This window comes from Myotis nattereri (assembly GCF_964212035.1).
Source record: "Myotis nattereri genome assembly, chromosome: 5".
In the NCBI taxonomy this organism is placed as follows: domain Eukaryota; kingdom Metazoa; phylum Chordata; class Mammalia; order Chiroptera; family Vespertilionidae; genus Myotis; species Myotis nattereri.
Window position 1 is genome coordinate 14,605,783 of NC_138080.1, and position 23,111 is coordinate 14,628,893.

Sequence of the window (23,111 nt, forward strand, 5' to 3'; positions counted from 1 at the left end):
AAAGAGAACTATTCCAGCCCTTGATCGCAGAGAGATGCAACTCAAACAAACAGAAGAGAGTGGGGGTGAAATTCCCAAACCCCCAGAAGCTTAAGGTGGGAAAGGCCGTCTGCGCTGGAGCAAATCCTTTGTCAGCCATAAAACTTCTTGACCTTTTAAAGCTTAGTTACATCTTGACGTTGCAGAGACCTGTTGAACCAGTTTTTAAATAGTCTCAAAGAAGCTGTCCAGACAACTTTTTTTTTTGGAATCCAGCATTCAAAAGTTTTGTGTCTATTCGGGGTGTGTTTCCTAGATCTGATCATGAATGGCTTTTGAATGTGTCAAAAACAAAAACAAAACAAAAAAGTGAAAAGCCCACACAACAATGAAAACGGAAACACCTCTGTCACCAATCTCCCCAGCCTTCAGAAAGCGAAGAAGGGGAACGGGAAAAAGCATGTGTGCACGTGTGCGTGTGCTTGGGGGTGTGCGCGCACACACACGGCGCTAGAGTTCTTTATTCACAAGCAAGCGTGGCGGAGACGAGGCCTCAGGCTGCTGGGTCACAGGGAGAAGAACCCTGGGGAAGGGTCTGTTGAGGACAGAACTTTCTAACTGCAGACAAACGCTTTCAAATACCATTGGCTATGTGGCTGTTTCCATGGTGGTGGAAAACGGCATTTAAAGTCCTTTTCATTTTCTCATAGCAGCCAAAATACATGGCATGGGCCGGCCCTGCGCCCATGACCATCACGTTGAGCCCTCGCAAGGGCCTCCAGAAGCCTTCAGTCCGTACGATTTTCTTGAGGGCTCCGTAGATGCTTGTGTACTGGGCTTTGGGATCTGGATTCAAACTCTGCATTCGTGTCTGGGGGAGGGCAACAAAACAAGAAAAGAGGGGCATTAGTGAGGGCGGTCAAGAGGGACCCAGAGAGAGTGAGAGAAAACAGTCCATTTTTATCGTTTCACAGAATCTCTTGGTGAAGAAAACATGGGTTCTCTCCTTCCTGGATTGCTCACGGCTCATCTCTCCTCCCTCCCAGACATCTACACATTCACATGGGTTTCATTACACCCGGCCAAGCGGGTAAGGATGAGAGACAGGAGATAAGACTAGGAAGACCTGCCCTGCCACTGGCAAGCTGTGTGACCTTTGACGCGTCCCTTAACCTCTTTGGACCTTGGGAATCCTTTATTAAAAAAAAAAAAATAGCCCTGGCCAGTGTGGCTCAGTTGGTTGAGCATCATCTCATGCACCGAGAGGTCGCTGGATCAATTCCCCATCAGGGCACATGCCAGGGTTGCTGCCAGCTCGATCCCCAATAGGGAGTGTGTAGAAGGCAGCCGATCGATGTTTCTCTCTCATCGATGTTTCTCTCTGCCTCTCCCTTCCTCTCTCTCTAAAATAAATAAAAAATATATATTTTTAAAGTAGTCATGGGAATATAAAGTATAGCATAGGGAATAGAGTCAATAATATTGTAACAGCCCAGCTGGAGCGGCTCAGTGGTTGAGCGTCAACCTATGAACCAGGAGGTCACGGTTCAATTCCTGGTCTGGCACATACTGGGGTCGTGGGTTCAATCCCAGTAGGGGTCGTGCAGGAGGCAACCGATCAATGATGTTTCTCTCTCATCACTGATGTTTCTATCCCTCTCTTCCTCTCTCCTTCTCTTTTCTGAAATCAATAAAATTATATGCTTAAATAATAATATTATAATAACTATGTAAGGTGCCAGGTGGGTACTAGAATTATCAGGGAGAACAATTCATCCTATCTAATAATAGACAAACATGGTAATTAACCGTACCCCCGACACGCTTCCCACTGGCTAATCAGCGAGATATGCAAATTAACTGCCAACCAAGATGGCGGCCGGCAGCCAGGCAGCTGAAGCGAACAGGAGGCTTGCTTGCTCCAGTGATGGATGAAGCCAAGGACCGCAACAGTGTTACAATTATAGAACCCAAACAAACCCAGATACCTGCTTTCAGCAGCAGAGGTCTCAGAGCTAGAGCCAAGCCTCAGAGCTAAAGCCAGCTCTCAGCTCCAGCTGACAGCCATAGAAAGTAAATAAAGCCCAGAATTTTAAAAAAAGAAAAAAAGGAGAGGTTGGGAGCTTCAGTCACCCGCCAGCCTGAAAACGGCCCTCAGCCCCTCACCCAGACTGGCCAGGCACCCCAGTGGGGACCCCCACCCTGAAGGGGGTGTGACCAGCTGCAAACAGCCATCATCCCCTCATCCAGGCTGACTAGGCACCCAAGCAGGACCCCCACCCTGATCCGGGACACCCTTCAGGGCAAACCAGCCAGCCCCCACCTGTGCACCAGGCCTCTAACCTATATAGTAAAAGGGTAATATGCAAACTGACCCTAACAGCAGAAAGACTGGGAATGACTGGTCACTATGACACACACTGACCACCAGGGGGCAGATGCTCAATGCAGGAGCTGCCCTCTGGTGGTCAGGCGCTCTCACATGGGAGGAGCTCTGCTCAGCCACAAGCCAGGCTGATGGCTGCCAGTACAGCGGTGGTGGTGGGAGCCTCTCCTGCCTCCTCAGCAGCACTAAGGATGTCCGACTGCAGTTTAGGCCTGCTCCCTGCTAGAAAGTGGACATCCCCCGAGGGCTGCCGGGCTGCCAGAAGGATGTCTGATTGCCATCTTAGGCCCAACCCCCCTGGGAGCAGGCCTAAGCCCTGAGGGGTCCCAGACTGTGAGAGGGCACAGGCCGGGCTGAGGGACCTCCCCTTCCCCCCTCCCCCGAGTGCACAAATTTTTGTGCACTGGGCCTTTAGTAAATTATATAAATCTCTAATCACTACCCTGTATACCTGAAACTAATACCATATTGAATGTCAAATGTAATTGATAAATTAAAAACAAAACAGGATTTTCATGACCGTAAGTGAAACAATACATGTGAAAATCTTCAATAAACTCGGAGACCTAGGGAAACATGAGAACTGGGTTTTGCCCTGGCAGGCGGGGCTCAGATGGGCATTCTCCCAGGCACCAAAAGGTCACTGGTTCAATTCCTGGTCAGAGCACATGCCTGGGTTGTGGGCTCGATCCCCAGTAGGGGCGTATGGGAGGCAGCCAATCGATGTTTTTCTTCTCTCTCTTCCCCTCTATCTAAAATCAATAAAAACATGTTTTCAAAGAAACTAAGTATCATTATTATTATCCTGTTGTTCCCACTCCGGTTCTCGTTTTCTGTGTCCTCACTTATCTGAGACCTCCACGTTCTGAAAGCTCCTGTTCAATCCCTACCATGAAATCTCCCCGGCTTCTAGAGCCCGTCTGGCATTTTTGCCATATGCATTTTGCTGTAAGCATCTTTGCCACAATCATTTTTGCAGCACAACTAATTGGCCACAAGGCAATTTTGCTGTAAAAAATAATAAAAAATTAAAAAGGGGCATAAAAAGGGACACAATGAAACATGAAAAATTAAAAGGACTTTATTGCACAAAATGAAAATACATCATCTTCCACATCTTCCAAGTTTATCTGCTTGCTGATTCTTCTCGTATGACATCACACTTTTTCTTTTTCCGCAACAATTTCTTCCTTCAAGTCTGTTTCCAGCGAAAGAACCGGTAATGCTCTCGAAGACTGTTGTGTTGTGAATCAGTAGCCACGGCTCTGGTATTCACAAAGCTTGATAAACTTTTGGTGTTGACGGGTGTGAGGGCTGACTGTGGTCCCCAAAGGATTTGTAAACTGATGCGTGAACCGTTTTCTAGAATAGGATGAAATCTGGCTCCCCAGGTAGTTTTGTAATCTGCTTTCTACATACTTGTTATCATCCACTATTTTAAGGCCACCACGACTGCTCGTCACTGTATAGACCATTACGAAAACTGAGATTATGTAATACACAAAGGGGAGTAACTGTGAGAACTTCGTTTATGGAGAAATGAAACCAAACTCACAACTAGGTTAAACGCACGATGTCTGCCAAATTGTAAGCCAAACTATCAACTAGTCATTTTTATCTTTTCCAGTGAAATTGTAAACCTTAGGGCAAAAATGCTTATGGTGAAAATACCTAGAACCCCCCTCAGTTCCTCTAAATACCTTTTACATCTCATCCTTATAAGATAGCACCTACATATACATGGTGCTGTTCCTAAATTTTTAACAGGTATGTAGTCTGGACTCCTGGAGGCAGAGATGGGCTCTCCCATCTCTGTTTGTGCCATCATGCTCCCCAGGCACCAGAGTGGATGCGATGGTTAATCTTATCCGTCAACCTGGTGAGTCCATGTTACCCGCACTGGCACCAGATATGGTCAAACGCGAGGCTAGGTGTTGCTATGATGGTACTTTTTGGATGAGCTTCACATGTAAATCAGTAGACTTTAAGAAAAACTCCATCGTGTGGGTGGGCCTCATCTTATCCTTCGAAGGCCTGAAGAGGAAAATACTGATGTCCTCCAAGGAAGAAAGAATGCTGCCTCCAGACAGTCCTTGAACTTGAGCTGCAACATCAACTCTTCCCTGGGTCTCCGGCCAACCTGCCCTGCAGATTTTGGACCGGCCAGTCTCCATCGTCACTCAGTTAGGAGAACCACTAAAGAAAGACCGCTCCCAGACCTAGCACTTTCTGGTAATGACCTCCATCTGGTCTGTGCAATAAGAGAGTCACCTCTGGTTATGTGAGGAGGAGTGGCGAGGGGTGCCTGGGGAGGGCAGTGTGTGTGGAGGGGGCGGAGGCAGACAGCCGTGGGGCACCTGGTGCCAAGGCTCCAGAGCCAGTCGAGTCAACGCCATCTATCTGAATTCTAGCTCTGAGACTCGGCTGGTTCCTTAACTTGGGGGCATAAAGTAACCCCAGAGAGCCACTGGCATGCAATAGCCTGGGAAACACCTGCTGTGGACGGGCAGTCAACAATGCCCAAACCTCTCCTGCCCCCCTTCAGGGATGTGAAGAACTCTCCCTTACAAAGCTGCTCGCATCAACTTACAGAGGAAATTTCTGATTAAGTTCTCACCTCCCCTTTTTAAAACTAGGGGTGAGGCAGTGGGAGGAGTAAATATTACTGAACCCAAAATGCACCATCCTCCTATAGGAAAGAGAGAAAAAAACGGAGCATCTTTGCATACCCCATGGACTTCTCCATCCTCGGGGGCTGGTCCACTCAAGGCAGGCCACATTTAATGACACATGCCGAGAACAGAGAGAGACCCAGCCAAGGCCCCTCGGGCCCATCACAGCCATGGTTTGGGGGCGGAGCCTCCTCAGTCCTACAGCACCTTTGTTTCTTCAACCTGCCGGCAGGGGGCACCCACTTGGGTCGGGCACCAGGACACAGAGAGGAAAAGTCAAGGGGGAAACAAGCAAAGTGTGTGATAAGGGGAGAATGACACAGACTGTTCAGGGTGCCCAAAAGGAACTCAGAGAGACCAGGTTGCACCCTTACAGTCATGGTGCCTTTCAGCAGAGAGGCTGAGAGAAGCTGGAGGCGGCCAGGTAAGAAGTGAGGCAGAAGAGGCCGGAGCCAGAAAGGAAACCATCAGTTTAGTTTCTCTTTTTCCCGTTCAATGACTCTGCCAGTAAAACACTCAACTGAGACCAGAGACCAGTAAAAAACACACCTGTGGACCGGAGACGAAGAAAAAGTCACGGTGGCGAGAGACAACCCAAGTGTTTATCAATGGATGGACAAATGGATAAGCAAAATGTGGTCCATCCATACCATGACCTATTACTCAGCCTGGAAAAGGAAGGCCAATCTGACACCTGCTACAACATGGGTGAGCTTGGAGGACATGATGCTAAGTAAAATAAGCCAGTAACAAAACGCAAATGGTGTATGATTCCACTTATGAGGAACTTATAGTCAAATTCATCTGGACAAAGAGTAGAATGGTGGTTACCAGGGGCTTAGGGGAGGAGGGGAGGGCAGTTAGTGTTTAAAGGGGACACAGTTGCCCGGTCTGGGGTCTCAGTTGTTTAGAGCATCATCCCAATACACCAAGGTTGTGAGTTTGATCCCTGATCGGGGCACATACAAGAATCAACCAAGAAATGTATCAGTAACTGAAACAACAAATTGATGCTTCTTGTTCTCTCTCTAAAAATCAATCAATAATTTTTTTTTTTAATTTAAAGGAAACAGAGTTTTGGTTTTGCAACTTGTAGAGTTCTGCAGATGGATAGTGGTAATGGTAGGCCAACAATGTGAATGTATTTAGGGCCGCTGAACTGCACACTTTAAAATGGTTAAGATGGTTCCTATGCTATTATGTGCATTTTACCACAATTTTTTAAAAAATCAGGGAGAAGGTGAGAAAAAGGGAAAATACAATGAATGAAGTAGGATGCATGGAGGGAGGGCAGAGCTTAAAAAACAACAACACAATAACAAACCAAAAACGGAAACAGAGAATTTCACAATCCACCTTTCCGGTCCTGGGTTTCAGTTCCTGCTCAAGGCCTTGCTACATGGCTCTCCATTTCCTCATAATAACCTCCCGCTCTGCATTTTAATTCTCCCTTCTTAGAAACTCAGGATGCACATCGGTGTATTCAAGGCCCTGGAAGCCCTTCAGGAAAGCCGCCTGTTGAACTCGGTGTCACCAGGCACGCCTGAAACGTCTGTCTTTGGCGATGGAAGCCCTGGCGCTCTGAATAACCAGCTCTGCCCGCAGAGCGCACCTGAGAACACGCGGCTGTAGCCAACGGGCCCTGGAAGCAGGGAGTGCACAACCAGCTGCAGGTGTCAGAGGACCCCCGGCAGCCCCTGCAGCGTGGGCAGCCTGGGGGACAGGACCCGAGAAGGTAGTGGAAATAGCAGGAGGAGCCCCCTGCTGCGTGCTGTCACGCTACCCCCACACTGCTAACTGCCGTCGGCCCTAAAGGGGCAGGTAGAGAAAAGGGCCTTGGCCCGGAAACCAGGAAACCTGGGCCTCTGGCCTGGTTCTGCCACTCACTGTGTGACCTGAGCAAGCCCCTCAGGCGCTGCTACAGGAGGTGCCACGTCAATGATACCAACTCTGTACCTGCACTGGCCTGGCCAGCACGGACTGAGGGGTGGCCAGGCCCCTTGCTCAGTAACTCCCCCAAGAAGACAAGACAGGACCAGCTTGCCTGGCTGGCCCATCCTCTCACTGATGGGGGCGGGGTGGGGGAGGGAGAGGGGGGGCGAGTGGGGAAACAGGGAGAGTGGAAAATACGCTGCTGTCCCAGGTGAGCTGGCAGGATCAGATGACGCGAGCTGCGAGGGCCCTGGGCACAGAGCACATCTAGCTCAGCACCTGCCTTTTCAGATGCGACACTGGGACCCGAGCGGGAAAACCCGTGCCCAAGATCGTGCCAGGAGAAGATAAATACAGTATCTGCCCACTGATCCATCCCAAAGCACCTGCTGAGACCCTACTCTGAGGAGGTGAATGGGGAGACGGGCAGGGGTGGGGGCTCCCGGTTCCTGGCGCAAGCGAGTGAACAAACATCACAGCTCAGCGAGGGACACAGCTCCCACCCAGGGACCAGGGCTGCACCCCAGAGGCCAGCCAGGAATTTGTTCCTTTCTTTCTCCCAGAGAAAGGAATGCAAGTTCAGGTACCTAGAAAGAGCTAGAGAAACACCAACTAATGTTAGCATCTGCCACCAGTGTCTGCTTCAAAATGAGAAATCAAATTGCTAAGTTGAAGTTTATCCCACCCGCCAGCTGTCCACAAGTAGCACTATCACTAAGTTGAACCGTAGTAAAATCTCTAAGCCAAGGGCAGGCCCAATCCCAGCCCCCTTCCCACGGTCGCAGGCCTCACCCATAACTCCGTGGCTGGCAGCTCTCCCGTGGCCCGTTCACCGTGGCACTGTGTGCTCGCTGCTCTGTGGTCTGCTGATGACACCCCAGCTCCCACCCACAACCACCAAGGACAGAGCGCGCTGGGCCTGAGAGCCCATTCCCACGCAGGCCTCACTGGCCGAGATGCCACCATGGATCGCAGCTAAGCTGGGAGGAAGAGCATCTGGGGCACAGTGACCTGTGGGGAGAGGACCGCCTTCCAGAGCAAAGCCACAGACCTCACTGAGGGCTTGGAAAGCCTTGTCTCACGTTCCAGAAGCCTTGGAGGCACACAAACCACACCGGGAGAACCAGGCTCAGTAAAACTTTCAGCACTCCGAGTCCAAATCTGAGACTTCACGCCCAGCCCTTTGGAAACACATGCAGAAGCATCCAAAACGAGGCATCAGCACACCATCAGCATCACCCCCCCAACACACGCTCCAGCAACAGAGCCATGCGGAACCCTCTGAGGGAGCCGGGCCCTCACAGCGCGCTGAGGCTCATCAAAGTGTATTCCCAAGTTCAGATTTCCAATCACGTCTCTTTACATCTCCCAAACGGGCAAAAGTGTGCACAAAGAAAACATACTTTGTCTCTTTCCTTTAATCAAAAGGAAAACTTGATCCTCTTGAAGTTCAGGAATCAGCGAGAGAGAAAAATGACTCGCCGAAAGCAGTCCTTGCCTCCCCCCGCAATAAAAGGGGTGGGGGGAGTGATTACATTTCGGAAGCAGGTGGCAGGTGTGCACAGAGTTCCAGGCCTGGCCCTTCCCAAAGCCCCTGTTGAGAACCATCATTTTAGAGTGAGCAATGGGCCAGCTCCTGAGAAAATTGGGCAGAAGACCGGAAGAGAGAAAGATGACAGGTGGCAGCTAAATCCTATGAGCACCAAGTTTCCTGTCTCCTCTAGGAATCCCAGACTCCCCTCAGTTTCCACGTCACACTGATGTCGGGAGGGTGGGAGGAAGTGGCACAACACGTGAGAACAAACCACCAAGGCTGTGCAGCCTTCTCACTTGTGTCCCACGGGCCCGGCGTCAGAAGTCGCATTCGCCCTCTGAGCAGACCAGCCACTCCAACGTTCTGTCACCTGCCCCCCCGAGGTGCGGGCCTGGACCGCAAGGGGTCACACCTGCCATGAACACTCTCCACGCACAATTCTGAAGCCTTCAGGGCTCCTTAGGGGCACTGCTGTCTCTAGGGACAAAATGACAAAGTGAAGAGCCTTCGTCACAAATTTGGTAAAAAATACAAATTCCATCCAGACAACCAAAACCAAGTTCCTCGATCCCCCAGGGAAGAAGCCCAGCGCAGTACCAACCACCACCCCTCCTGGGACCAGGGCACAGTGGGAGGAGTCAGACCCCATCCCAGCCAGCCCAGGAGGGGGGCAGCAGAGGGGCCATTTGAGCTGCACCTAGACAGAGGGAAGACACGGCAACAGATGTGGACCGGAGCTGCCATCAAATACTACTGGACTTTTGGACTATGTGTATGTGTTACTTTAGAGCCCGGAAAAGGCCGAGAGGGCAGGGAGAGGAAGAGAACAACTCCGGCTGAGGGGGGATGTGAGGTGCTGGGGGGCCTGGGAAACGGGAAAGGGTTGAGGGAGGGATGTGCACGGGACGCAGAGGTGAGGTACGGATGCACGGGGAGCCCCGGACTCAGGAGGGTGGCTGAGCATGAGATGGTCGATACATATCTGCTGGGAGAAAGGCAGGTTGTGGCTGGACTATGGGAGGCCCCGCATAACTTGCTAGGGCGTTTGGAATTTCTTGTATAGTCAAGTGTTTTCCACATTACGTATTGCAAAGGACACTGGGAGCCATAGAGAGCGGCACAGGAAGCAAGACTGAGGGGCTCCCCTGCCCCTGGGAGGAGGGAGCTGCCTCTGCAGCAGAAGCCCTCCCCATGGGTCTCCTTTCAGGCTGCCCACTCTCTTCAAAGCCGTGGCTGCCTGCACGGCCACGGTAACGGCACAGGCCACTGCAGGCTGCATCCCCACCGGGGACACCAGCCGCTCCCCACCCTGCTACTCTCCCCTTCTCTAGAAAATTCTACAGCAGGAGGAAGAAGAGATTAAAGAATCTGTGCCTGGCTCGGGCCCAATGTACCCAGGACACACTCAGTTTGCGGCCCGCCCAAAGGATTAAATTATTTCTGCTCTACAAGTGGGCAAATGCCCAAGATCCCAGGCAACAGGCTCGTGTTTCATGGGTGGGATTGGTGACCTCACTGGGAGCCAGAGGACGCGGAGGACTGGGCTGGGGGGGAAGCCAGAACCAGTGGCCGGCACTCCTACCTACCTTGCCTGGCTCTAGCAAGATGAGCAGGGGCTGGGGTCCCGCAACTCAAAATGGTGTGGTCCTAGGCCAGTGATGGCGAACCTTTTGAGCTCGGCGTGTCAGCATTTTGAAAAACCCTAACTTAACTCTGGTGCCGTGTCACATATAGAAACTTTTGATATTTGCAACCATAGTAAAACAAAGACATATTTATTTTATATATTTAAATGCCATTTAACAAAGAAAATATCAACCAAAAAAACGAGTTCGTGTGTCAGAGGTGTCATAGGTTCACCATCACCGTCCTAGGCAAACCAACTTGCTTCTCGGAGACCCAATGCCTCTATTCACAAAACAGTTCAAATGAAAACAGCCATGTTAGCAGCTAACTATCCCCATTTACAAACTAGGAAACTGAAGCACAGAGGCACTGAGCGACTTGCCCCGCAGGTCACAGATGCAGACAGAACTGGAAGCCAGGCGGCTGGCTCCAGGGGCATGCCCTTAACCACAAGGCAACAACCTCTCACCACAGGGTGGACTGGAAGGGCTCACAGGTGAACTCCAACTTCCTCTAAGACACCAAGGCATGTATACCCCACTCCTGGTGGAAGAGGGAGTAGGCTTGACTGTGTCCGTCACCCGTCCTCACTGGTGCAGTGTATGCAGCTCCTGGCGGGGTCTATGTGCACCCTGCAAGCGGGTGTACTCACAGGCAGTCACAAGCACAGTCCCATGGAGGACACTCAGCTTCACTGTTTCCCAATCCTGGTCGTGGGCCTGGCCATTGGCCCCAAATGGAACTGGCTGGTTCAACACAAACCCATTCTCTCTCCTTCAAAGGTGCTTGAGCCATTGGCCCACCCAGATGGAAACCTTTTGCCCATCGATGAAAGCCTGGCACTCCATCGGTATTCAAAGGCCAAGACGGAATATTTCAACAGCCAAGCTGCTTTGACTCACTGCTAGTCACCTGGCCTCCCAGGGCCACCCTGGCTTGGCTCCCTTGTCCATATCATTGGCTCATGAACACCTCACCTACCAGTAAGCACGAGATGTCAGAGGCAGAACTGGAGAAACAACTCACTCTCAAAAACAGTTTATTTTCCTGGTAGATAGGTAAACTCACTAAAGCACCATAACGCCACATAGAAAAACAAACTTTTAACACAAGAAGCCACCCAGAAGTGCCCTAGACGCATGTGCAGCCCCGAGCACCAGGAACCTACCGCATGCAAAACAGAATCCAGGAATGTTCCAAGACTCTCAACACAACAGCTACGGTCCCTGCTCCCTACTTCAGCCGGCAGCTCTGCCACCATCTGTCTTGCATGGTAGGGCTCCCTACAGGCTTTTGTTTGATTTTAGAGTTCTGCCACCCTCTTAGCCTCTTCACCCCAACTTTGCTCTGCTAGTGAGGAAACCTTTATGTAACTTGTCCAAGCTCCCAGAGCTGGTCACAGAGCCAGGATCCTAGTGCACTCCATCTCCCAGACCCCGCCCATCTGACCATCAACCATATTTTGCTGAAAATCCCAATCGCAGACTCTCAAAGAAACTGCATTCAACCACCCATCCACCCAATGCTGACACAGTTCCTGGGCTTTGCACTTCATCCATTTGCTTGACAATTACATACTGAGTTTCTGGTCCATGCCCGAGGCCGGTTTAGGACCTGAGGACACAAACATGGCCCCTGTCCTCAACCGCCTCACAATAAAAATCCTATTATATTTTTTAACTGGATGCACTTGGGGAAGTAACTGAACTCTGAACTTCCGCTCCCTCGCCTGTAAAAACTCCTCCCTCACACGCCAACTGCAACAGATGAATTAGACAACGTAAGCACATCAATCACCTAGTGCAGTAGAGTAGGTGCTCAATACACATTCGTCATCATTGTGATTCTTTCTAGGCGGACTGAGTATGTCCCCTAAAGCACCACCTATGTAATCGAATGGCTGTGAAATCTTAAGAACCACCACGAAAACTAGCTTGATGCTGCCTGGAAAGTGTGGGTGCTCTCCCCTGCCTGCTGATACATGGCCATTCGACACAAAGGCTCTCCTGTCAGGTTTGCTCTGAACCGTTAGAGTACAGAAGAGGACAGGCCACAACCCACACAACAGACCCCAGGGTTCCAGAAGGAAGCTACCCGCCACAAGGCGCTGCTGTTTGGGACCCCAGGCCGCAGTTCCTACAACCTCACAAGGCAGGGACGGGAATGAGAGCGAACCCCCACTCCCTCTGACCAGAACGAGGCTGGGCCTCAGAGGCCAGGAGGTCTCCAGCCTTCACAGTGACAAAGAACAGGCCCTGGGGCCCCACCTTCAGCTTCAACCCAGCTCTGCTGCTTCCTCCTCCCACCAACACCTTACCCAGGTTATTCGATCTCTCTGGGCCATAATTGTGCCCATCTCCCCAAGTCTCAGTGAGGATTAAAGGCAATAATGAATGAAAGGCCCTTTGCCTGAGGGCTGGTATACAGCTGCTGTTGCTTTTCTTTAGGCTTTTTTTTTTTTTTTTTTTTAATAAACAGTGAATTCCTAGGACGATGTCACATTTACTCTAATTCCTTCATAAAACTCGCCTTCCCTAAGGATTGGCCCTGGTTGGGAGCAAACCCACCAGCAATCATTGCTCACAGACTGGCCACCTGAGTCGCTGTCAGGACTGCCTGCACAGCCCCTTAGTTCCCTGCCCCTTTTGACAGAAGAGAAACCGAGGCCCAGAGAAGAGAGGGGATTTGTGAAGGGACTCCCCCCGCACTCCCCCACACCCAAGGGCACCTTTCTTCCCTCTCCATTTCCATATGAAAGGACCTGGTGCTTACACTAATCCTGGTTATGTAACAAGGTAACTTAGAGAGCAAGAGAGGTAGGGAAATCACCAGTGTCAAGTTTACCTAGGCACAAAGCGTCCAAGATGACCGGGCTACAGAAGCTGGCTCACCTGGTCTGACTGCTCAGAGCCAAGGGCAGCTCTGCGGACCTTGAACTGGTGCTAAGTCTGAGGCTGCGGCCAGGACCTTAAATACCAAGGTTCCCCGACACTGCTGACTGGCACCCATTCCCACGAGGTCACCGCCGTGTAGAAGGCCCTCCCCCCTTGTTCAAGGACTCACTGGCCTCTAAACTGCAGAAAACAGCCAGATGGGGCCAAGCTGAGCTACAGGACCAGGCACGGGGAGCCCTCTGTGGATTCTGCTCCCTCCCCTTGCTCCAGCCACCCCCACAGGTCCATGTGGCACCGCACAACACAGATGTTCCCACCGAGTGTGCATCACTTTCCCAACAGGACGATCCCCCCAAGCATGCACCTACATGTATGTGAGCATGACAGACGGAGAGCCCTGTTCTAGGAGTCAGAAGACCCAAACTGCCGTCAGCTCTGCCTCCAGATCCCTACGGAGCCTGGAGTAAGCCTATCACCTGCCTAGGCATCAACAGGATTCCCACCAGCAGGTAAACCCAAGAGGGCAGGGACTTCTTCTGTTTTGTTTACCCAACTCCGACAATGGTAAATTCTTGTCGAATAAATAAATGGAGTTCATAGACTGTCTCAATTGACCTCTAGCATTCTCAACCTATGAAACCGGAAAAGAATCCTTTGAAAATCAGTTTTATTTAGGGGGAGGTAGGCCTACATAACTACAATTTTTAAACGCCTGTATAAAAAAAACTTCCAGGAGAAACTGGAACCCTTGTACGGAGGAAATGTAAAATGGTGCAACCCTATGGAAAACAGTATGGAGGTTCCTAAAACTATTAAATACAGAATTACCATACGATCCAGCAATCCCACTGCTAGGTATATAGCCAAAAGAATTGAAAGTAGGGACTCAAAGAGATACTTGTACACCCATGATCATAGCAGCATTATTCACAAAAGTCAAAGGTGAAAGCAACCCAAGTGTTCATCCATGGGTGAGTGGATAAATGCGGTATATATGTAGAATGGACTATTATTCAGCCTCAAAAAGGAGGGAAATTCTGAAACATGCTATAACACAGATAGGCCTTAAGAACATTACGTAATAAGGCAGACGCTATCCCAAAAGCCAAGAATTGTATGATTCCACTTACGTAAGGTACATATAGGAGTCAAATTCATAGCAAGTTAGAATGATGGTTGCCAGGGACTGGGGTCAGGGGGCAATAGGGAATTATTGTTTAATGGGCACAGAGTTTCAGTTTGAGAAGATAAAAAAGTTCTGGAGATTGGTTGCACGGCAACATAAATGTACTTCACACTACTGATCTGTATGCTTAGAAAAGGTTAAGACAGTGAATTTTATGTTCGGTGTATTTCATCCTAATTTTTTAATCCTAAATCTAATCAACAGCTTATTCCACATGCATTGCATAGTTTGAAATCCTGCCACAATCACATAACTCCCTCAGGTTTCCTTATCTCCTCGGCTTTTGTTTGTCTGTTTTGGCGAAGGCAGCCAGGGGCCCCAGATGTGCAGTGTGACCCCGGACGCAGCAGTATTCCTGGCTCCAGAGCCTTCCTCGGAAGGAAGCACCTGGAGGTCAGCCCAGGGGCTCTTGGTCGGAAGGCAGAGCTTTAACGGAAAGCAGAAACGCTTAAGAGGCACTTTGAATCCTTGCCCTTTCCCACACACTGACCCCTGGCCCCAATGATACACACTGGCCTGAACCACCCCAAAAGGTGTTTTCTCAGAATCAGTACTCCAGCTGCTCAGGCGTGGAGGTAGCTGCCGAAAACCAGCCAAATGGGAGAGGCTTGGGGCTGATGCGGTGGCTCCAAGGACCACTTTACTGCCAGAGCCAAGTAGCTGGGTGCTAGGGACGACGGCGCCCCTGGAATCCGCCCCGGACAGGCCCAGGGAGCTGGGCACCTCAGAAGCCCTAAGCACCACTGGTTCTCAAGTCAAGTGTGGTTCTGCAGCTTCTGCAAGACCGGCTTCCACGCCCTTCACCGAAGCCGCACCTTCTAAAGCATGCCCCACTATTAGCCTATTAGCCACAGGGAAAAAAGACTTCTCAAAGCAGCCCTGTCGCCAGCCTTCTATTGCTCATTCCTCTACTTATAATTATATCAGGTGACGTGGCTGCAGGCCTGTCTCCCATGAAAGTCTGAGAGACACAAAGGAAGGACGGCCCGAGCCCCAGCACTGTGCCTTGACTAAGACAAGAACCCCTCCAATTGTCAAGGACTCAGACATGCACTAAATTTCACCCACAGGCAACACAAAGCAAGCACTTCAAGCCCCTTCTCCAAACAGCTACCGACCTGATGCAGATCTGTGTTCCAAAGCTGATGCACCTCCCCATTTTCCGGGTCTACCACCCAGGGTACAGCCAAGGGCATAAGCCCCCTCAAAGCCAGCTCCAGGGTTCAGGGAACACTGGAGATCTAAGTAGGTGTCCGGGGTAAATTTCCCAGACATTACCGAAGCCAGACTTCCCACAAACACAACTACTCACTTCTCTCCATAATGCTGGACAATTTACATGTAGGCGGGGCCAGGTCACAGCTGGAGGGGACATTCTCCCACTTCCCTCACACACCTGTCATACCAGACAATAACAAGAAAGACGATAAAGTACCAGAAACACCAGGCCTGATGTTCTCAGGGTCTGGGGGGGAAAGACTCAAAAGGAAGCACCTTGGAGACTTACCTTTCAGCCTCTGGAATCCACTTGCCTGCACAAATATTCCCAGTACGAATTATTTCATGAGCTTTGTGGGGCGTCACTTTTAAGTTTTACTGGATGCCAAAGGAATGGCAGGAACCCTCAATCCAGGGTGAGACTTCATGCTGACTCAAACCCTCGCCCTGGAAACAAGAGCTCGGATGCACGATTTAATGCGCAGCCGCCTGAGGAAGGGTTTCTAGAAGGAAGGCCGGGGATGAGCGTGAGTGGCCGGGCTGCAGCAGCCTCAAGTTGGTACAACAGGGTCGTGCTACCAGAACGTTCTCCCTGCTCCATAAATGTCAGATGAGCAGAACAGGCATGGGGTCCTTGCCTTCAAGGAGTGTCTAGACCAGGGGGTGGGAAGAATAAGCCAAAAATCACACAAATAAATACACACTTGCGTCCTGAAGCAAAGTGGGAGGTGAAGGTGCTGTGGAGCAAAGGCAGGGGACCCAGACCGGTTAGATCTGGGGAGGGGTCCGGGAGGTGACTCTGGAATGGAGACCTGCGGGCTGGGGAAGCCAGGCAGGTGAAGCACGGAGAAAAGGGCTGCCTAGGGCACAGGTAGTGGCAGGTGAGACGGGACAGAGGCCCCCCGAGAAGGCTGCTGAGCACCAGGAGATGAGTGCCCACGCTGAGCACTGAACACCATGGCACAGGAGGGTCATTTTGGTCCTTCGAGCTGTGTGCCATCTGCCTGGTCCTGACCTCCTGCCGTGGATTCACGAATGGAGGAGAAGGTAGGGGGGAAGGAATGAGGCGGATGAAACAGGAGGGTTCTCACTGTGAAATCTAAACTGTGTGGAGCAGTAGCATTCCTGTCACTATGGGGAAGAGGCTGCTGCAAGCCTTCCCCACCCTCCACTCCCACCACCACTACCCCAAAACACTCAGGCCTGTGGGCTAACCCCATCTGTGCTGCTGGCAACACTGGAGGCCTGAGCCATGCGCCAACCCCCTCGATGACTCAGCTTCCTGGTAGTGAACTTATAAAAGGTCCCGTCAGGAAGGAGTCAGGGAGCTATAAACGGCCTTCTAGAAGCATCAGCTCCACGGCTCCCCTCGATTCCAGGGTGGGGCTGTGGCCCGTCAGCATTTCTGGAATTGCCTGAATGAATGGTTTGCAGTCCTTAAGTGTTGTAGTTGGAGGTTTCAAAAAACTAAACACACGGTAACTTCTAGTCAGGCTCTTAGGGTGTAGGGTCCCCAAATGGTATATCAGCAGCTGGGTCCTCTCCCTGCTCCTCCGCCCAGGGTAGAATTCTAGGGATCTTCCTAGCTTCCTCCTCAAAAAAAAACAAAACAAAAAAAAAAACAAACCCACAAACAAGCACGTGCTTGTAAGTCTATACTCTACATTCAGAGTCATCGTACTTATGTCTGGAAGGGCTCCATTATGTCTCCTGAATCAACGTCATCCTGCCCCATGGGACAATAAGGAATGGAAATTTTGGAACTGGGAACTTTCGAGGAGACCCTTCACTCTTGCCATTCTACAGATGAAGAAACTGAGGCTCAGACGAATGACGTGCCTCCCAGGACACTCAGCTGGCAGGCCTCTGGTTACCTTAACCTAATTACCATTCGCCCTTAAATGCAAACATAAATGTTACGTGTGGGCACACACAGAAGGGACCTGCGTTGGCCTTGCTTCTCCCAGTTTCGCTCGCTGCCCTCCCCTCACCCGGGGCCCCCATTTCTGGGCTGACAAAGCTTCTCCCGTCCCTAAACTCCGGCTGCTCAGAGAGCACAGGTCTGCTTCGTCTCAAGCAGCTTCTGGTAATGAGGGCCCAGGTCTGTGGCAACTCTGAGGTTTTAGGATCTGCAGGAGAATTTCAGAAGCTTCTTACAACTGGATGACCGGGAAATACAAAAGACCCTCGGAAGGAACACTAGGAAGCTTATTAAAACAACTCTGTCTCTGGCTCAGGGAAAGCACCTGGCCAGCCGCTCTCAGAAGCCGCGGCAGGAAGGACACTAATTCCCGGGATAGATGGGCCCGTGGCCACCGAAAACTGAACCAACTGGTGCCCCATCACGACAAACTGCGGCTTCAGCTGCTTCTCTGCCGTCTTTCAAAACGTGAAAGTTTTTGTTTTTGTTTTTTTTGGAAGCAAAGAAGGAGCTACGCGTCATTTCAACTTGTCGATATATTCCCAGTTGTTATTATATTGTTTTTACAATGAAAAGTCATTTCTGAAGCTGATATTCTCGAAGCTCCAATGGCTAACTAGAAATCTTCAGTCATTTTCAAAGTGAGTTCGTTTAATGCGTCACCCTTCCTGGCCTGTGTAGTAAATAATGTACATTAATTCAGTGACTGAGAAGCCAAAACACAAGGGGGTAAAAATGCAAACCCAATTACACTACAGGAGAGCTGCTAGTCTCACATACAGGTTAGGTTCTTCGCCCTTTCACTGGGCCCCTCTCCCTGCAGGGCGTTTTCTGTGGCGGAACTTCAACCAGATCAAATCTTTGTTTGTGTTCTGTTTTGTCTGGGTAACAGCTCAGCATTGTCTAACGACACTGAAAAAGGCCCACACATGTCCTCCTGGCAAACAGACTTAGCAACAGAGACCGCCTGTGCCAGGGAATCCACCGACACAGAAGCCGAGGGCTGGCCTCGGGGTCACCGGCTCTTGCCCAGGTCACCAGACTGGCTGTTTGGAGATAACAGGACTCAGCTTCCAGAAGCTGCAAGATCCAGGAGCATCTGTCCAAACCCTGGACGGATACAGACACCGGGAGAAAAATCTTAGGGCCCAGTTTCAGGCCTTTATCAGAATCAGTGGAGACTGATGGACAAGCCCAGGGACCCGAAGCTCTGCATCTCATAGGAGGTGCCACCAGAGGGGGGGAGGGGGGGGAAGGAAAGAGAGGGCGGGGAAACAGCTCCGCTGCACATTCTTTTAAAAGGTGACAAGGAATGATACACAAACCCGAGTGTCCAGAACAGCCAGCTCTGTCACCTACACTTCCCATCAAGTCTCTCTCCTCAACCTGTAACCTGTGATGTGGGCTGGCAGGGGTCAGTAGGCAACACCTAAACCTCCACAGATCACGTGGCTGCATTTAACTTTTTTAGCCACTTACCTGGCAGCTGCTCCAGCTGGCATGTGCCACTGATGTCACCCATTAATTAAGAATGATTTATGAGCAGAAAGGCCTCTGACATCACAGCTTTCCTCCCACCCTCCGCTGGCCTTCGGCTGCCAGTGAAAGTTCCCACCCAGGGCAGGGCGGGCTTCCCTGGATGCCACCAGATAGTCCTTTGGTGGCCAAACCGGAAATGAAGATTTCAGAACAGGTGGAAGAAGAAATTTCAGAAAAGGAGGGCAGGTCCCACCTGGAGGCCCCTATGTGGTGACCCCAAACCACAAAATCTTTCTCAGCTGTTTCTGTGGTCAGGAGGCTCACAGCAGAACCCCAAAAGTCAGACTGTCAGGGGCAGTGCAGTTACCCTAACGACAGCCAGGCACCTTGGGGACAGGCCGTGGGTATGAACATCGACGTCTGCTTCAGTCTGGGTCTGGACAGGGAGGTGGGCCCTTTCTGGACGCCTTCCTATGAGGTTCAGTTCCCTGCGGACAGGCGAGACCTCAGAGGCGTCAACCTCCTGGCTCCCTCATGCCCAGTACATGTGGTCACATCCCCACTGAACCCCACTCCCTGATTAACTGAGTTATTCAATGGAGACCAGGGCTCAGGTTGCATTTTTGCAAATACCTTTCCTCTCGGCCTCAGTAGAGACATGTCTGTGAACCAGGCTAACACAAGCCAAGATCTAGCAAACAAGCCGTGGAGACAGTGGCTAAGGAAAGACCGTCTTGGTTCTTGAGTCACGCACCCTGGGCCCACCTCCCCACTCACACACTTACACAAACATGGGCACCTTCCCCTCCTCTCCAGCCTGACTTCTCAGATCTGATCATCAGACAGCCATTGCTCCTTTAATCCGGCTCCCGCCAGCCCCGGGTCACCCGTGGGACATCCTCTATTGCAGGGGAGGGAGCACCGCGAGTCACAGGCAGAGCCACTGTGCGCCCGGCCCCAGTGAGTCTGGCTGGCCCCGCAGGCTGCCACACCCACCCTGCACCTTCCTTGCCAGCTGCCAGGCCCGGGCCAAGGCCAGAGGCCAGCAAAAAATCCTCCATGTGGGCAGCATAAGGAAAGGGGACCAGGGACCCCAAGACAAAGGCATCTGTGTCCTTCCTCCTTCCTCTCTTACTTCACTGTGTCAGCATCATGAGCAAACAAGGAAAACAGAGACGGGAGGGACCGTGGTGGGAACGTCCCCAGCCTCACCTGCCTGGTACTCAAAAGGGCAGACTCCTTTATAAAGTAGAAGTGCACCTCTGAGATCATAACCCTACAGAGATGACTGGGCCCTAACTGCCTGGCACACTGCTGTCCTCCGTGAGGGCAGCCTGGTCCCTCACTGGCCTTCATCACGGTGGCTGTATGCAGCTCCCCCCACCGCCGGGCCAACATGATCAATTTTAAATGCATTTCTGAGCACGCCCGCATATAATTACCTCGTTACCCAGCTAAAGAGGCAGCAGCAGACGGCCACCCTGGTCTTTACCAACAGATGGGAGCCGCTGTGTAAGGAGAGAGGTTAAGTGCCCGAGGCCACGCAGCTGCAGTGAATCCTACCGCAGTCCCTGGGGCCGGAGCCTGTATTTTCCCTTCCAACGAGCTAACCTCACCCCTTTAACAGGATCCACTTTGATAATAAATACCGTGACCTGGCACCTACAGGGAGCTTTATAATTTTTAAACTGTGTTCACCCCAAACCCGGTTGCAATTTCTTCCTGGATTCAGTAAGTGGACCTGAGAGGTGGCAAGACAGGCACTGTGACTCTTCCCTATTTAAGAAGAGAAAATTGCAGCCCTAACAGTCCAAGGAGCTTGATTTAGCAGTGCTCTTCCCAAAAGGTCATCTTTATGCTGTGATCTGGAAAGGAATCCTCAGGCCAGTCCAAACTCAAATCACTATATCGAGTCCAATTTTGACCCCTGACAAATTGAGAAGGTGCCATAGGAAAGAAGCCAGACAAGACCAAAAACAGCTGTGGCAATAACTGTTTGTCACCATCCCTTTGCCCTCAATAGTGGAGTATTTGACCAAGAAACTCCTACCCATATGTGAGAGCCCCAAGTTCCATGCCCTACTCTAATTTCCTGCTGGCACTCCTTCCACTCCAAATCCTCCTTCTCAAGAATGCAGCTGGGGCCCCATTATCTTCTCTCTCAGAATGCAGATCAAGGGCTCTGCCGTCATTAATATCTAACTTGGCACCCCAGCTCCTCACTCGCTTGCTCTCACCTAATTCCCTTCCTCGATTCTCCCCCTTCAACATGGGTATAGAAGAAAGAGGCCTGAATTCCAACACATGTTATTATGCTAAAGCTCAATTTTCTCACCTATGAAATGAGGGACAATACATGCCTTTTCCCACCTCCAAAGGAGAACTAAGAGGATCGAATGACAGTATAGGTTGAAACAATACAAAAATATTGCAATATACAATTGCAACAGCAACATAGAAGCAAACCCAGGCATTCAAGTAATATGACTTTTAGAAATATCATTTAGAAATGATACAAGCTAATATTATTTGAGTGCTTACCATGTAACTGGCACTATTCTTAACATCCTAGGAGTGTCATAAATAATTCCCATAGCAACAGGTGGGTAGTGTTATTATCCCCATTTCACAGATGAGAAAAATAAGGCACAGAGAGGTTTCATAACTTGACCCGGTGCCACTCCAGGCAGTCTGGCCCCAGCACCTGAGGCTGCTAACCTGAACTGTCCTTTTTCTAATTAATTAGAGGCCCGATACATGGATTTGTGCACCAGTGGGGTCCCTCTGCCAGGCCTGTGCCCTCTCGAAATCCAGGACCCCTTGGGGAATGTCAGACTGCCGGTTTGGGCCCAATCCCCGCAGGCCAGGCTGAGGGACCCCATTGGTGCACAAATTTGTGCACCAGGCCTCCAGTATGCATATAAGATCTTTGGTTAATCTCTTCCTACCCTCCCCACTCCCCCCTTCCCTCTGAGATTCATCAGTCTGTTCCATGCCTGTGCACTGAGAATCTGCCTCCTGGTGGTCAGTGCACATCATAGCTACTGGTCAAACAGTCACTTAGGCTTTTATATATATACTAGAGGCCCGGTGCACAAAAATTTGTGCACTTGGGGGAAGGGAGGGGGTCCCTCAGACCGGCCTGTGCCCTCTTGCAGTCTGGGACCCCTCGGGAGATAACGACCAGCTGGCTTAGGCCTGCTCCCGGGTGGCAGAGGGCAGGCCCAATCCCTAGGTGCAGCCCCTGGTCGGGCTCAGAGCAGGGCTGATTGGGGAGTTGGGGCACCTTCCCCTGTCATGCACAGAGCAGGGCAGATTGGGAGGTTGCGATGCCACCCTCAGTCACGCTCAGGGTAGGGCCAATTGGGGGGTTGGGGCACCGCCCCGTCACACTCAAGGCAGGGTCGATGGGGAGGTTGCGGCGCCACCCCCTGTCACGCACAGAGCAGGGTCCATCAGGGGGGTTGGGGCTCCATACCCTGTCATGCACAGAGCAGGGTCAATCAGGGGGTTGGGGAGCTCCCCCTGTCATGCACAGAGCAGGGCCGATCAGGGGGTTGAGGAGCTCCCCCCGTCACTCACAGAGTAGGGCCAATAGGGGAGTTGGGGCACTGCCCCCTGTCACACTCAGGGCAGGGCGGATCAGGGGGTTGGAGCACCGCCCTCTATCACCCACAGAGCAGGGCCGATCAGGGGGTTCGGGCGCCGCCACTGTCACACTCAGGGCAGGGCAGATGGGGAGGTTATGACTCTACCCCATCACACACAGATCAGTGCCCATGGGGGGGGGGGGATTGGGGCGCCGCCCTGTATCACCCACAGAGCAGGGCCGATCAGGTGGTTGGGGCGCCGCCACTGTCACACTCTGGGCAGGGCCAATGGGGAGGTTATGACTCTACCCCATCACACACAGAGCAGGGCCCATAGGGGATGGGGGGGGGGGGGGTCCCGCCCCCTGTCACACACAGAGCTGCAGGGCGATCAAGGGGTTTGGGTGCTGCCCCCTGTCACACTGATCCCGGTGCCAGGAGGCCTCGCAGCTCCGCTGATACTGGTGCTGGGAGGCATATTACCCTTTTACTATATAGAATAGAGGCCTGGTGCATGGGTGGGGCCGGCTGGTTTGCCCTGAAGGGTGTCCTGGATCAGGGTGGGGGTCCCCACTGGGGTGCCTGGCCAGTCTGGCTGAGGGGCTGATGGCTGTTTTCAGGCTGGGACTGAAGCTCCCAACCGCTCCGTTTTTTCTTTTTTTTTTTTTTTTATTCTGGGCCAGCTTTAGCTCTG

The 23,111-nt window shown here is 51.5% G+C and overlaps 1 protein-coding gene across 2 annotated transcripts in view; it reads right to left on the reverse strand.

Annotated features, from left to right (window-relative positions):
- The window catches only part of SLC25A37 (solute carrier family 25 member 37), a gene marked incomplete at its 5' end in the record, with an annotated part of 41,189 nt that overhangs the window by 6,977 nt on the left and 11,101 nt on the right, over positions 1-23,111 (reverse strand). Inside the window, one exon of one of the 2 annotated variants that reach the window (XM_081091123.1) lies at positions 622-850. In XM_081091123.1, coding sequence (XP_080947249.1) covers positions 622-850 — 229 coding nt within the window. Of the gene's footprint in view, positions 1-152; positions 277-621; positions 851-23,111 lie in introns of those variants that run through there. The other variant, XM_081091122.1, reaches the window with a different exon arrangement.